This window comes from Bombus impatiens, unplaced genomic scaffold (assembly GCF_000188095.3).
Source record: "Bombus impatiens unplaced genomic scaffold, BIMP_2.2 scf_0452, whole genome shotgun sequence".
In the NCBI taxonomy this organism is placed as follows: domain Eukaryota; kingdom Metazoa; phylum Arthropoda; class Insecta; order Hymenoptera; family Apidae; genus Bombus; species Bombus impatiens.
This window is the reverse complement of record NT_176871.1, coordinates 744851-759146: the sequence shown is the minus strand read 5'-3', so window position 1 is coordinate 759146 and position 14296 is coordinate 744851. Positions and strand designations below refer to the sequence as shown.

Here is a 14296-nt window from a genome sequence, read left to right as displayed (position 1 = left end):
TTTATTATGTGATATTAAATGATTTATTAAACCTAAATCGAATATATTATAATAGGGCATGATAGAAATGATATTTTAATTTTTCGATTAAAGTTTAAAGTGATCATTTTTCTCGAATGGGGGAAAATATTTTTATATTGCTTCATAAAATTGATGTTTAAGAGTATTATTAAACTTTTCTTGTATACATATATGCAAAAAATGAAAGATGCGGTGAAGTAATTAGTCTTGCTTTTTGAGGACCTCATTAGACACATACAGAGCGAATGCGCCGCAGCACTTACCTACATAGCTGTAATGCATCTTTTTAAAAGCAGTAGTGCCAGAGATCTTGGTCCAGCGAGTACATATTATCTTTATTCCTTATTTTGAACTTATTCGAATCATATACATTTTCCTTTACACTTCCAGATAAATTTTTAATAGAATATTAATCGCTTAAATCATAAAAACGACGAAAGAAAATATAATGTTACTTTACCGAGAAAGTGCAAAATAACTGTTTTTCGCAATTATTTAAAAAGCAAATTAAATGACATTAAATTGTTTATTGGAATTAAATTGATAACGTGGAATTTAGGAAAAAATATGTATAGTGTTCATATGACACCGGGTAGATCTTCCGATAAACAAGGATCTTCGAAAAATGTGGATACTGAAGTGGGAGTATTTAAAAATCGAAGAAAAGAATCGATCCCAGTTAAGGTTTTTAATTATTTGAAAACACAAATGCAAACGGAAGGAATTTCAAGTAAGTGGAAATTCATTGATTATAACAACTTTGTTAAATAGAATAACTCATAGTAATGATCACGCATCAAACACAATTTGTTGCTATTTAATAAACGCGATATTATAAAATTTAGAAAATTTATAATAAATTATTTTCTTTTCCTTGTTATATGCTACTGTGGATGTAAGGCTTTAAGCAAATATTTTATTAGACGTTTATATTTGTGATGCTTGCTGTTTATTTTTTATTAAAATATATAATGATATACATATTAATCGAGGATAAAGAAAATAAACGAAAGAAAAATTTTTTATTTCACTCCTGCTTAATTTTCAAATAATCTTCTGAAGCTTCTTTAACGATTAACATCTTCCGCATTCGTTTCTTTGTCCTCGTTTTATAAAAAAAATTGTATGTTTTCTTATGTATATTAGGTATATCTATTAATTCTATTTTTTTTTTTTTGCCAAATTTGTATTTTTACAAACACTAACTTAAGAAAATCAGAATCCTACTTTTTTTCGAGCTTTTAACAGTAGTATATTTTTTTATAATTAACATCGCACTTTCGTTAAAGTGAAAAAATAGTTTTACATGATCGTTATAACATAATGAATTACTCTTTTTGAATTAGATTAAACAAGGCAATCTCCTACTAATCATGTTTGATTTAAATATATAAATAATGTATAATTACTTTTCTCTAAATTACTTAATATCATTATTTTTTTATCTTTTTTCTTTTTCGATGATACATACAATTTTATGTACTACTAAGAGTGTACATTTTTTTTATTGAGTTTAATTTTTAGAAAGATCATCTATTTATCTAATGGCTCAGTATTCATCACTGAAAATAAACAATCTGAGACTTCAATCTTTAAATCTTCGCATATATTTACATCTTTTTCGGTTGTCGTTTCATAATTCGAATAATTGTTCGGCCACACTTCTGAAATTGAATCTTCACTTCCCGCAATTTCACTTTTCGCACCATCCGCAGCTGACTCTCTTAAATCAGAATTGCTATTTGACATTGATGTATATAATATCCGGGATTCGTCCGTAGTTTCCCTAACTTTAGTTTGTAAACTAGCCATTCGCATTCCGGACGAAGTATCATTGTAGAGTAGCCAACATGGAGAAAAGGAATGTTGTCTGTATTCTGCAACAAATCTCTCTTTTTGGGAGCAAGTTACACTTGATGAAACTTGCGTATGTGTAACAATAGGGGCTATGTAACAATATACACAAGATGTCTGATCTAATTTCGATAAATCTATACGCTTGGTACTAATGATATTCAAAATATTTTCTAAAATAGAATGTGAAGACATCTTAGTGATTCTTTTCGGATAAAATGGATCTAATATTTCTAAAAATAGTAAAAATATAAAAATGTATTATTTTTCTTTACATTTTTAAATATATAATTTAAAAGCAATAGTACATACCATTTGTTTGTAACTTTTCTGTCATATTAGATACATCCCTATGAACATCAGATTCTGTTTGTATTATAGAGTTACAATTTTGTTCAGGTTGTCCTATATTTTCATATAATGGGATAGTTCCTTCATTATTGCGCGAACAAGAGTATTCATATGGTAGATTAGAGTTATAGTGATTATTGTTAGAAAATGTCTGTGATGTAGTAGATGCGTAAGCTTCTTGATCTATATTTGCATTTGAAAAGGAATGTGTATACTGCAAATATTCTCCAGTAGTTTCTGTACTGCATTTAATCAAATTTTGTAAATAATATGTATTATTGCAGTCAGATTGCACATGAGGAATGATGTTTGTGTCACAATACTGATTTTCTTCCAATGTATTCAAATTCAATAAATTTTGATTGGAATTGTATGGATGTACAGTTTCTGTCATTCGATATTGACACGTTAAGCTTTCATCATTTATAGGCTTGTTTAAGGCATCAGATCCTATATTATCACAATACATAGTCTGAAATATTTTTGATGATTGGACATCTGATGTTGGACAGTTGTTATCTACTGTATCCATATCACTAGTAATAGTCCAGTTTTCATAATCTTGATGCATGACAATATTTGTACTGGGGTATTTATATTGATTAATATTTTCATTTGTTAAGACATTTGAAATTTGTTGACCAATTTCTTCAACACTTTTTACAAAAGTTGGTTCATTTAAAAAATATTCTCCCTTTATACCACTTAGAAGACCATAACATTCTGTATTGTTTTCCAAAATTTCTTCATTATCCTGATTATCTGATTCAGCAGTTAAAGTATCAGAATTATCTAATAAGTTATTAGACTGGTACTGTTCTACTGACAAAAATCTGCCAAGTACAGGACTAGCTATTTCTCCCAAATTTGCACCAACTGGTGCTTGTAACATTTTTTTAAGAAGTATAGATCCTTGTACATTACTATTTGTGTCTTCTAATGTTTGATATTCTACATTATCATTTGGTTGATATATTGAATTTACATTGTTAACAGGAACTACATTAGATTTACTATAGTTACTAACATCTAAAGGAACCTTTTGCACATCAGTTGAAACTGTTGCTGTTCTTAGATCTACTATAGTTGAATCCTGTATTTGATTATTATTTGTATCATATGTTTGAAATTCTCTTTGTATTCTTTTTATTAAGAACTGTTTGAACTCTTCATAATGAGGGATTCTGTTGTTATCATCTCTATTTGTGATCTCTTCTTCTGCCCCCACCTAATAACATAATATATATTTTATTTTAAAAACTTTCAAATATTCTGCATCTTTCTTTATTAAGAGCTTCTTTAAAAATTTACGAGAATATTAACATTGCAAAAATACTGTAAATATAAAATTTCCAATAAGATTGATTAATGATCGATCTATAGAATTATTCATGTTCGATATAATTTTCTGTCTCAAGCGTTATTGATCAATGTTTGATACGAACGTGTGATTCTGCGATATAATATTTGAATTTGTCAAGTTCGCATACACATTACAGCGATAAAACTAAATGAAGATCAACTCACCCACTGATAAGGTGGTTGCTGTTGCGGACAATAGTAATCATCGGCCATACCGTAATCAGGACTATGTAATGGTGTGGAGGTTAACCCGAGTTTCCCGACTTTGACTTTTCTCATTTTCCTCTTACGATTCTGCTTAAGATCTTGTAAGAGCCTGCCAACTTCATTTTCATTTCCGCCTTTCGCGGCTTGTAACACTTTAATCAGTAATTTCTTCTACGGTCAAAAATCGTAATCGATCGTTCAAAAATCAATTTACTTGTCGTTTTAGGAAAAAGAACGAAGAAGTGGGAATAACTTTATTAACATTTTCGTTAAAGTTTCTAATGGTAGATCAGTTACCTTTATGTTACCTGGTACCCGATATCGGAGAGCTAAGGCTTGTAATTCTTTGTACGATAAACTTGAAATGTCGTTTCCGTTCATTTTTAAATATCAAGCCATCCGGCCGAAATCCTTCCCTTAGTACTCACACATTTCTGATATGGCCGATAGAAAAATTCGTCTGCTAACCGAATTACCCTGAAATCTATTTAATTTAAAAAATTGATTTAACCGAAAATCAGTTCTGTATAAAAATTGTCCTTCGTTATTAAACTTTGAAAACAACCATTTTTGTCTTAATCGTGAAACTGTAGAAAATGATTTATATTTTAATATATTTCTATTTAGTATTAAATTAGTTTTTCAGAATCTATCTCAAACTTGTATTTTAGCATAGAAAGATTATTAAGAGGAAAGAAATAAAACTAGTGACTGTGTATATTATGTTTCCTTTATTTAGCTGTGCATACACAATTACTTACATACTCCTTGACTCCTTTATCAGTAAAACGGTTCCTTTATCGATAGCAAGTGCTATTATCCTGCCATCTGTAAATCACGAATTTGCAATTTTGTTTTATCGATCGATAACGTCGTCGTTTTCGTTATTCGCGTGAATAATTCCATTAGTGAGATAATTCCCTAAATTCTCACGAATCTATAGCATACTTTAACTTGCGTGTTGACTGACAATGTTCGATATAGTTTTCTACCATGTTTATCGACGATCGACATATACCAAGTAATTGGATTGCTTCTGCAATGATGTTTTTGACTCAGTTTCAATCGGAACTGGATCTTCCCCTATTCCATAGCATATTTATAGTACTAAAGCTCATGATGCGTTAAATATTTTCTCGTTTACTCGTAATAACATATGATCTTGTTATATTTGTCATGAATAGACTGTGGATATTTATTTTAAATTTATATTTTTACGAACAGAGCTAAAAAGGGGTAATTCAAGCAGAAATTTCTTTTATTTAATAAATATTATAATGAGTATTGTGCTTTGGATATTTTATATGTCTTGACATCTTATGTGCATTTTTAAATCTTTAAATTTTCCATAAGTACATAAAAATTTGCAGTCTAACCATGGCAAGAGTACATTCTTATGATAGGGTAGAGAAGTAAGCAAGTAGCATACTCAACGCATACAGCTGCGTTCAGTAGAAAGGTTGTTCATAGTCAGACGCGTCTGGTATACTGTTTTTTGTGAAGGTAAAAACTGAGTGCATCAGGCGCGTCTGATTATGGACAAGTTTTCTACTGAACGCAGATATACAAATTCAGTTTCCATCTCTGTAAAGGACAATTCAAATTAAGTACATTTTGTATCGTGTATAAATCGTAAAAAATTATACTTTTATAGTTACAAATCTCTTTTAGAATTTTTATATATGCTATATACTATAGTGGGATGAAGAAGTGCTACTAGGTACGCGTTCTTTTGCTTCCCTTTATCTCATTAATTATCGATAAAGTGGAGTGCTTTCGCTCATCTCTTGTTCCGAGTGAAATGGTCGCTGCTTGAAGTGCTCTCATAAGATACGTTAAGGTAACTTGATATTTTAACGCTTTTCATTGAGACAAGTTGTTTATTTAACAAATTAACGAAATACTTAAGTTCGCTAGAACAACATTAATTAATGAGTTTCGTCTCAAATTGGAACGTATGGAAATAACTGGGAAAAGGATGCACAGAATTGTACGTATTATTCTAGTTTGCAAGTAAAATCAATTCACTTGCGAATATGTAGTTATAACGATTCAATGAAGGAGAAAGCTGGATATAGTAATGATTGCGGTAAAATAAGTAACAATAACGAGCCGAATATAATCGTTTATTAAAACGATACCCATCAACTGAATAATATTAAACTGTATTAAGAATACGAAAATTGAGAGGCTTGTAGCAAAAACGAGACTCGTCAAATTTTTCGGTGTTGTAAATAATAATACTTAGGCTTTTATCAAAGTTGTGCTTTATCAGAATAATCATCGCCAAGTTAATAAGATAATTATTTTAGGGTATCACAATTATTGCTTTCTTCAAATAACGCCTCACATACTGACACGATTTAGTCTGATAATAATAACGCAGGAAAATATTGATATTATCAAATATTCCATTGTTTGTTGCTTTTATTTTATAAAGATTATTAAGTTCAGTCGAGGATACATTGTTCATTGTATTTTAACTTAATTTACAAATGTTTCGCTCTTAATCGAGGCATCCACAACCTAATTGAATACAGTTCTCGAATACATAATTCAACTGATTACGGTTGCTTCGCTATAGAATTACAGATAACATGCACAGTAATTGCGTAACATTTCGTTAAGACAAAATGAAGCCCACTGAACAAAAACTAAAGATTCTGAAATATGTTTGCATCCTCTCGAAGGAAGATAAGATTTAACAGAAATCCTTGATGATTTTTACCATGGACGCTTCGATTGTTGTCGGCTTTTATGTACGGTGTAAACGAACGCAGTGTTTTATCGTATACGATAAAAAATAAAATCTTCCAAAAGATTTTTACCAGGAGATCCTTAGATCTGGCATTCAGGTACAGACTTTACGTGAATATGGTTGGAAAAAGAGCGTGGACTTGCGCGAAGGAGCGTATACCCCGTGCTTTTGCGTGGCAGCTGTTTCAGTGCATCATCGCGAGGGCCGCGCACATCGTTACCGAGTCCCGCCGTGTGAGTTACGTTAGTCGGTCGTGGAGCATCGATCGTTGAATTAGAAGTGCACGCGTCGATCGGATTCGAACGGCCGACCACGGAAACGAAGAAGATGCATCGTGGATAGAAGGCAAAGGAAGAAAAAAAAAGAAGAAAAAGAGAGAAGGGAGAAAGGAAGGAAGAAAATCTCTTTCCGGTGGTTCAGGTTCGGTAACCAAGTTAGAAGGAAATAAAGGAAGAGATCGTTAGATCGATCATTTACGAGGCGACGAGGAAATCACAGTCGCGAAGCCGGATCGCCGAGCGCGATCGTTCGCTTGTGAATCGGCAACGAATCGGTGTTTGCGGTCAATGAAGGCACGTAAGAGCCGCGAGAAAAGTAAGTCCATCAATCATACAGGCCGACTGTAGTGCCGCTCGAGTTTCCTCTCCAATAATCGGTGCAGGCCAGTCGATACGCCGTGGAAAGAGATCCTCCTTGAGACGAAGGGATTGACACAGCCCAGGCCCGAACGAATCTTCCCCCTTTATCGCGAAACCGTTCGTTGCGGTGTGTCAGTGCTAACAGCTGCCAAAGATGCAACGGCAAGGTGCGACACTCGCTCAGACAGAGAAAGAAAGAATAACAATTCTTCTCCTTGTTTTGCCCCGTTGACGACTCCTTCTTTGAGAGATAGCACCTTGGAATATACTACTTATCGTAGTTGGTCCGCTTAGGGAACCGACCGATGCGACCACGCTCTCTATTGCCTCTCTAGACCGTCGCGTCTCTTGCTCCCTTTTTCTACTATCTCTTTCTCGCCTTCTCTCTTTCTCTCTTTTTAATTGTGTACACGCACACGCAGATCTCCAGATCTCGCGCGTTTTTAATCGACAAATGCTCCGAAAGCGGAATCGCAAAGTGGGGTGGATACAGGGTAGGAGCTCTCCCGTTGCTATGGTGACCCCGGATGCCCGGGACCAGAGCTGCTAGTGGAATTACACAGTGCACAGGCATACGTCTATAATGTGTACACTGTAAAAGCCAAGTTCAAAAGCGCACGGCCGTGTTTTAGACAAGTCTCGACCGACAACGGTGCGCCCGAGATGTTTTTCTCCCCCCTCTGAATTTCCCTTCCTCTTTTAACCCGTTTACTAATTACCCTGTTTTAGCAGCGTAGACGCAAGACGTAGAACGCAAACATTCCTTTTCTGTATTGATTCTTCGGCCTAGCTTTACAGCTTCTTCGGTTATTCGAGCATCTCTCTTTGACAGAATTAATATTCATTCGTACCTTACACAATTCCGTGATCGTAATTTTAGCAGCGATCAATGGGAAGCTTCTACCTTAGTCGCAAACAAGCCCGATGGTATTCAGCTGCTGAACACACGAATCGAGAACAAACGTTCTCTCTCTCTCTCTCTCTCTTTTTTAGCGACACATTAGTTTTAGAGACACGTAGAAACGACACGGGGAACAGCATGATAACACGAGATAAAAATTCCAAATCTTTAACGATATCTTTTAACGATCCATTACGGTTTATTTGAAACTTTTCCCCCCACGGAGCTTTATGTTCCCGCGATCGCGTGTGATCTCGGAAAAGAAACGTCGTTTAAAACGGTTCGCTTGGTCGTTTTCAATCAGTGATCAGAAGCATGTGTAAAGGATAATTGCAGTAATTGCATGATAGGTGGACACGCGTGAATTCATCTATCGTTCACAAATATCCAATTTGCGTTGGACAAGGATTTGCTTGATTTTACTATGTGCCTTTCAATTCTGCGACTATCGACAAACTCTTTATCTGCAGATCCTTTCCGAATTATAAGTTACATTAAGAAAATTTGTCCAAACTAATGCATAGAACGATTCTTTACGTAGCAACATATAGTAAACAGTAAAATAGATTATCGCCGTGTCATTCAATAAGTAATTTTATAAAAAGCCAATATTAAGCGATGCTTATTAATTCGTCACTTATTTATATACACATTGCATCTTACAACTATAAAATTATCCGAAAGTTTTCAAGCGATATAAGGTACAACGTGACAAAATTTGACTAGAAGTGTACCAAGTCGGACAGCGAAACTTATAAAACCGGAGCACTGTGTTTGGCTTAAAAAGATATTATTTCGACAAACAGATGAAAGTGTCCTGATACTCTCGAACGTGAATGTTTTAATAACGAGATCGCTCGATGTTTGCCAACGCGTTGCAACGCTCCGAAAGAACGGAGCGGCGTGTTTGCAAACTTGCTGATCGATACAGAGATTGAAAGGCAACTTGTGGAATTCGTGTCCAACGATAGGTGAACGCGTGCCAACGTCGAGATCATCACCCTAGTTACGACATTTCCGTAAATCAAGTAGTAATGCGTATATTTATTACTGGTAGCAATGTACAGTCTCTCGTAGAGTATGTTGGTAGAATGTCGATTGTTAGGTACTTCTTTTTGATTAGGTGCATTTGTATAGAGATTGCAACTATTCTTTAGAGCTCGATCTCCCTCTCTGTAGATTGTAGCGTTGGGTTACGCTTTCGTTTGATCTTGAATCTTATTTTCGACGGCGGTAATTATATTTATAGCGCTTCGCGTTAATGAATATCGATTTTAACGTCGCTTCGATGTGAAACGCGTCTAGACAGCCGTGTCGCGTGAAAATTGTCGCCCACGAAACAGCGTACGCTTAAATCGTGGCTTGATTCTTTTACCCCTGCAACGAAAGCGATTACTCGATGCTGCGCCAGCCGATCGACCTGAGAAATCTAAATCACTTTAGCTACTCGAATCTCAAGTATCGCGGATGTCTCGAATTACCTGGAACCTGTTGACTTTTAGCGATCTCTTTTCTATCTCTCTATTCACCCCGCGCATCTTTCCATCGTCTATAAAACGACGAAATAGATGGAATCGTGCGAATAACTCTATTTACAACTGTCCCCAAGTAAAACACCATCTTCGACGAGACCTAGATGGCAAGGAATACGCCAACTTGCAAACGTAGTTTCGATGAAATCTTTGTTTGAATAAACGGGGCGAGAGCCGATAACAATTGGAAAAATTCGGGCCGAAATGTTTTACCTGGGCAATTAATTCTTCCCATTATCTTTCGCTCACGAGTTCTCCGCCTGCAAGTCTGTGCACCTGTACATCTCCAGGTATTTTCTCCGTCTTGGCAATGCGCGCACTGTCTCCCGTAGAACCCCCGTATTTCTCGATGGGAGTGTAGGCAGGTTGCCTGGTGAAGTCAGTCGCGCTATCTTCTCGGGCACCCGGCGTATCTTCTCCCGTAAAGTAATTGACGTTCTTGAGCTCGTTGCACCCTGTATCGTAAGTAGATAACGCGCCATCTCCTCTCCTGCCTGCTAGTGAGAGAGGAGAAACGGCGTTCCTCCCTTAGCCTGGTGTAGAGGAAGAACGCACTTTGATCAAAGGTGAGAGGGGAGTATCTCGAACGCGTGGTACAGTCTTAGAAGTGAAGCGCCTATTGGCAAACTTACAGAGGGCGAACTTGAAGAACTCGGGGGCGTTTTAGGGGGTTCCACCGCCGGTGCCCTTGCCCTTGGCGGCAGGTACAAGCCGGAGGAGCTTTCCACATTGGCGGCCAACACCAGGTTTTCCAAGAAGGAGATACAGCTTATCTATCGCGGATTTAAGCAGGAATGTCCTACGGGTCTCGTCGACGAGGAAGCGTTCAAGCAGATCTTCTCACAGTTCTTCCCACAGGGAGGTAAGTTGATCCCTTCGTGATTGGATATTTCTCGAGCCGTGTAACGAAAGATCTCCCTCTCTGTCAATTATTATTGGAAATAAAAATTAGTTCATTCGTAGAATTAGTTCGTTTCACAGGTAATGTCGTTATTATCTGTATAATTTTTAAATGTACAAATTTGATTATACTGACCGATGAATATCGTATTATTATACAATCTGTTGTTCACTTATTCTGTAACTTTTGTAATCCTCGCTTCAAAGATTGTTAAGATCTTGACGCACAATATTTGGCTGCCGCTTTGAGCTTTCTCATCAATCTTATCCGTTACTTTCGCTTTGGGATATAAAAATTTATCTATCCGTATTAGTTAATAACGTTATGAAGCGTGAACAATTTAAGAGCTTTCGTTTCAACGGAAAAACGATCAATGTCGAATGTTTCAGATGCCAGCCAGTACGCTCATTACGTCTTCAACACCATGAAGAGGAAACCGTCTGGGAAGATAAGCTTCGAAGTGAGAGACTTTTACAGATATACGTACGCTTTGCTTGCGAAGCAACTGTTCATAGTTTCATAATTGCGTTTCATCGTATCCAGGAATTCCTGACCATCTTGTCGAAAGTTTCGAGAGGATCGGTGGAAGAAAAGCTTCAGTGGATATTTGGACTCTACGACCTGGACGGCGATGGATTGATCAGTAAAGAGGAAATGTTGGATGTGGTTGGTTCAATCTACGAGATGTTGGGTCGTTACACCCAGCCGCAAATAGTTGAGCCGCATTTGGCTGCCCGAGAACACGTCGATCGTATTTTCCACGTGAGTAAACGCGATCGATCTCGCTTCTGTCCCTTACATGTAAAATTATTTGCTGATTTATTCGAACCACGATTGATCGATCGGAAGTTCTCTTCTAATTAGGGATTTAATACAGCTGAGCAATTTTTTATCCTCAGTTAATGGACGCAAACAAAGACGGCGTGGTGACAATCGAGGAATTGGTACAATGGTGTTCCAAGGATGAACAACTCTTGCGGAGTCTCGACACTCTCGACACTGTCTTATGAGATCTTTACGATTATTTTGTAATCTTCACTCAGCTCCCAAATGTCACAAATCCCCCGAAAATTATAACGCAACATTCGTACGAGTTCCACGGGTTGTTTCTAAAATTTCGATTCCCGCGTTTAATATCTGACGATTCACGCGAGGAATTAAGTATCGGTTGGAAATACTAACTCGAACTCGCCGAACGTTGTCTGTAAATATGTACTTACCCTTCCTACCCAGTCTTTCAAGCGTGCTATCGAATCCACGATGAAATCAACAGTATTACTAGACCTCTATTATATATTCCCTTTTCGCATCGTATACATAATCCTCACGCGGTCAACAGATCATTGATCGTTGTCGCGTGATTGTATAAAATTAAAAAGAGAAGAATATTTCAGCTACGGGAATGAAGAAGATCTAATCCATTTCATCGTCGAAGAATACCGAGACTCTCGAAGAAGAAGATCTAAAGTATCTTTTATTGGCGTTAAAATTCTAATGGCATGGACTTAATAATTCAGAGCGAGCTATCGGATCGTAGGTATCGCAGAATTGTTAGCTAAGATCGATGTGAAACGGGAACAAGTCGATCTCCAGATTTGCTAAAACGGGAATTGAATTCTACATAATATCCGAACATAATATCTGTACTTTCGTAAAGAATTTTAATGATTTTACCAAGCTGTGCTATTACATTTTTCCGTAAAATTCGCAGAGTCAAGTAATACGATCTAATATTTCTTAAACTTCTATGTTTCTTTCAAACTCTACTTTCCCTGCATTCTACGAGTTAAAAAAGAAAATCCGATGCTCGTTCCGTTAGGTGATTTTCGTACGATGCAGGTACGAAATAGTTTTACTTTTCGCGACTGTCGAATTATCTCTAATTAAAAGAATAAACTGTAAGTACGTACTTCGATACTGACCATCGTTGTGGCAATCAGCTGCAATTTAATGGTATTTTTCAAAGAGCTTCGACTATTATCCATCGTTCGGGTCGTCCTCGTGTCTTCTTGTTGTTGGTCAAGTAAAAATTTGTCCGAGACTTTTGCATTCCAAAGATTCAACGTTACGTTTGTAGCTTACAGATGATAAGGAGTTCAAGACAAGGAATTGGGATAGGGAAGAGATTATTCAGAGTTTATTCAAAGTTTCATTGTTAGATTCAGGCATATGCGAATAACGTTTGACAATCGTTTTAATCTTAATTAAAATATAATCTCTGGTACGAACAAGTATAGAAGTTTTCTTCGATCTCGTTGTACGTTCTTGGATATTTCCAGATTGTATACTTCGCACGCTTAGAAAGCGTGGCAAGAAACTGCAAAGTGTAAGTCGATACCTGAGTTACACAAACTTATAAAATATTCGCATATGTCTATTCTCTTCATAGATGATAGATTTACCAATACCTCCAAAGGCCCATGTACGATGGAAGATGTAGTTAGTAACCCAGTAATAATGTAGTATCCTCGACCAATTAAGAGAAACGTGGTCCTCTAAGATCAACGCCTCGTGTGATTCTCTCGTACCTTATTATAGTTATTATTATTATCGCATAAAAAGTATTGTTATTAATACAATTACTATTAATCTCATTACTTGTCTTCTATCAAATCGAAGCAAGGTATGTATTGCGTTCACACACATGAGAAATCGCTGAGCGCACATTCGAGATATTCTAAATATTACGCGTACAAATATAATCGAATTTGTTGAATTTCTCAAGTTTATTAAAACACCTATATTATATTTGAGAAGACGTGATCCGAGAATGTTATCACGTGGATACAAAGAAATTGATTCGACGTTTATACCTTGGATCATTTTAATGGTGTGCGATTTAAATCAGCGCGCCCTATTATGACTGTTTGTTATATCAGTTTCAAATTAGGAATCAATTTTTTTACTAATTGGTAGATCGTGTATCCATAACTTATGTACTTACGTTTATACGTGTATGTGTATGGCTGTTAGACCTGAAATACCTTCGTATTATTTTCTTAACGATTATGTTATCGAAACAATAACGATGCTGTTTCAAGATTCAATGTACCTCGAAACCTACCTTCTTCAGTTGGAGGTATTAAACAATTTGTATTTAATAAAATTATATTTTAATTCATTTTCATTGTACATATTGAAGGTATGATAATTGCGCGTTAAAATAAGATTGGTACTAATCATTTCTCTTTTAATTAATGTTATAAAATTGTACAAAATAAAGATAATTATAATTACAAAATACAATATGTAATTCAAATCTTTTTCGCGAAAACGAATTTTCGATATCTTCAAATATTCTTTTTTACATTCTCGCATTTTTAATTGTTTGTCTTGGAATATAATCCTATCATCCTGGAATAATATAATGTAATATAAATAAATTACGAAATTTATATAATTTTCTCCTGGGTGGCATGATATATGATTCTTGACTTCTCCAATTACAAGCACTCGATCTTTTATAGTATAGTAATCCTCTATCAGTGGCGCTGCACAGTGTTATAACTTGTGTATAGGACATGTAATTCCGTTAATCATTAGTATAGTTTGTTTCTTGTATTTAAAGTTGAATTAGAATAATCGTTATCGATGCTTCAACTTGATAAGCGAAAAAGAATGTTCTGAGCTGTGTGTTTTGCGAGAAATACACTTTCAACGCCGTACAACGTACTCTAAAAAGAATTCCAATGCAACATTGAACATGTTATATAGTATACTGTGTAACAATTATTCATTTTTCAATTGCAGTGTTAGTAGTTGTAGTTATTT

The 14296-nt window shown here is 35.6% G+C and overlaps 2 protein-coding genes across 8 annotated transcripts; one reads left to right on the top strand and one right to left on the bottom strand.

Moving 5' to 3' along the window:
* Positions 1–330: 330 nt before the first annotated feature.
* LOC100744935 (Kv channel-interacting protein 2) lies at positions 331–13646 on the top strand. Of its 4 annotated transcripts, XM_024368456.2 has the most exons (6): positions 6258–7147; positions 7215–7358; positions 10259–10486; positions 10915–10985; positions 11069–11287; positions 11425–13646. In XM_024368456.2, exons 2-6 carry the CDS (start codon positions 7346–7348, stop codon positions 11533–11535), a joined length of 642 nt encoding a protein of 213 aa, XP_024224224.1. In that variant the 5' UTR covers positions 6258–7147; positions 7215–7345; the 3' UTR covers positions 11536–13646. The 4 variants fall into 4 exon arrangements, with proteins under 4 accessions (XP_012242561.1, XP_003490600.1, XP_012242562.1 ...); XM_012387138.3 differs by lacking the exons at positions 6258–7147; positions 7215–7358 and adding an exon at positions 331–751 and having other exon boundaries at positions 10292–10486; XM_003490552.4 differs by lacking the exons at positions 6258–7147; positions 7215–7358 and adding an exon at positions 331–751.
* On the bottom strand, positions 950–6026 carry LOC100744813. 4 transcript variants are annotated; one of them, XM_012387136.3, is made up of 5 exons: positions 4557–6024; positions 4093–4279; positions 3754–3966; positions 2188–3454; positions 953–2108 (listed from the first exon to the last, which is right to left on the bottom strand). In XM_012387136.3, the coding sequence occupies exons 2-5, from the start codon at positions 4174–4176 to the stop codon at positions 1555–1557; spliced, it is 2118 nt and encodes a 705-aa protein (XP_012242559.1). In that variant the 5' UTR covers positions 4177–4279; positions 4557–6024; the 3' UTR covers positions 953–1554. The 4 variants fall into 4 exon arrangements, with proteins under 4 accessions (XP_033177324.1, XP_024224222.1, XP_012242559.1 ...); XM_024368454.2 differs by having other exon boundaries at positions 951–1898; positions 4093–6025; XM_033321432.1 differs by having other exon boundaries at positions 4093–6024.
* Positions 13647–14296: the final 650 nt, after the last annotated feature.

What these genes read in the sequence shown, in the direction of transcription:
- LOC100744813 (XM_033321432.1), bottom strand. Translation starts at nt 4,176, where the DNA reads ATGAACGGAAACGACATTTCAAGTTTATCGTACAAAGAATTACAAGCC. An exon ending in AGCAACCACCTTATCAGTGG is followed by an intron (nt 3,455 to 3,753) that starts GTGAGTTGATCT and finishes TTATGTTATTAG; the next exon opens with GTGGGGGCAGAAGAAGAGAT. An exon ending in AGAAAAGTTACAAACAAATG is followed by an intron (nt 2,109 to 2,187) that starts GTATGTACTATT and finishes TACTATTTTTAG; the next exon opens with AAATATTAGATCCATTTTAT.
- LOC100744935 (XM_003490552.4), top strand. Translation starts at nt 589, where the DNA reads ATGTATAGTGTTCATATGACACCGGGTAGATCTTCCGATAAACAAGGA. An exon ending in GCAAACGGAAGGAATTTCAA is followed by an intron (nt 752 to 10,258) that starts GTAAGTGGAAAT and finishes GCAAACTTACAG; the next exon opens with AGGGCGAACTTGAAGAACTC. An exon ending in ACAGTTCTTCCCACAGGGAG is followed by an intron (nt 10,487 to 10,914) that starts GTAAGTTGATCC and finishes CGAATGTTTCAG; the next exon opens with ATGCCAGCCAGTACGCTCAT.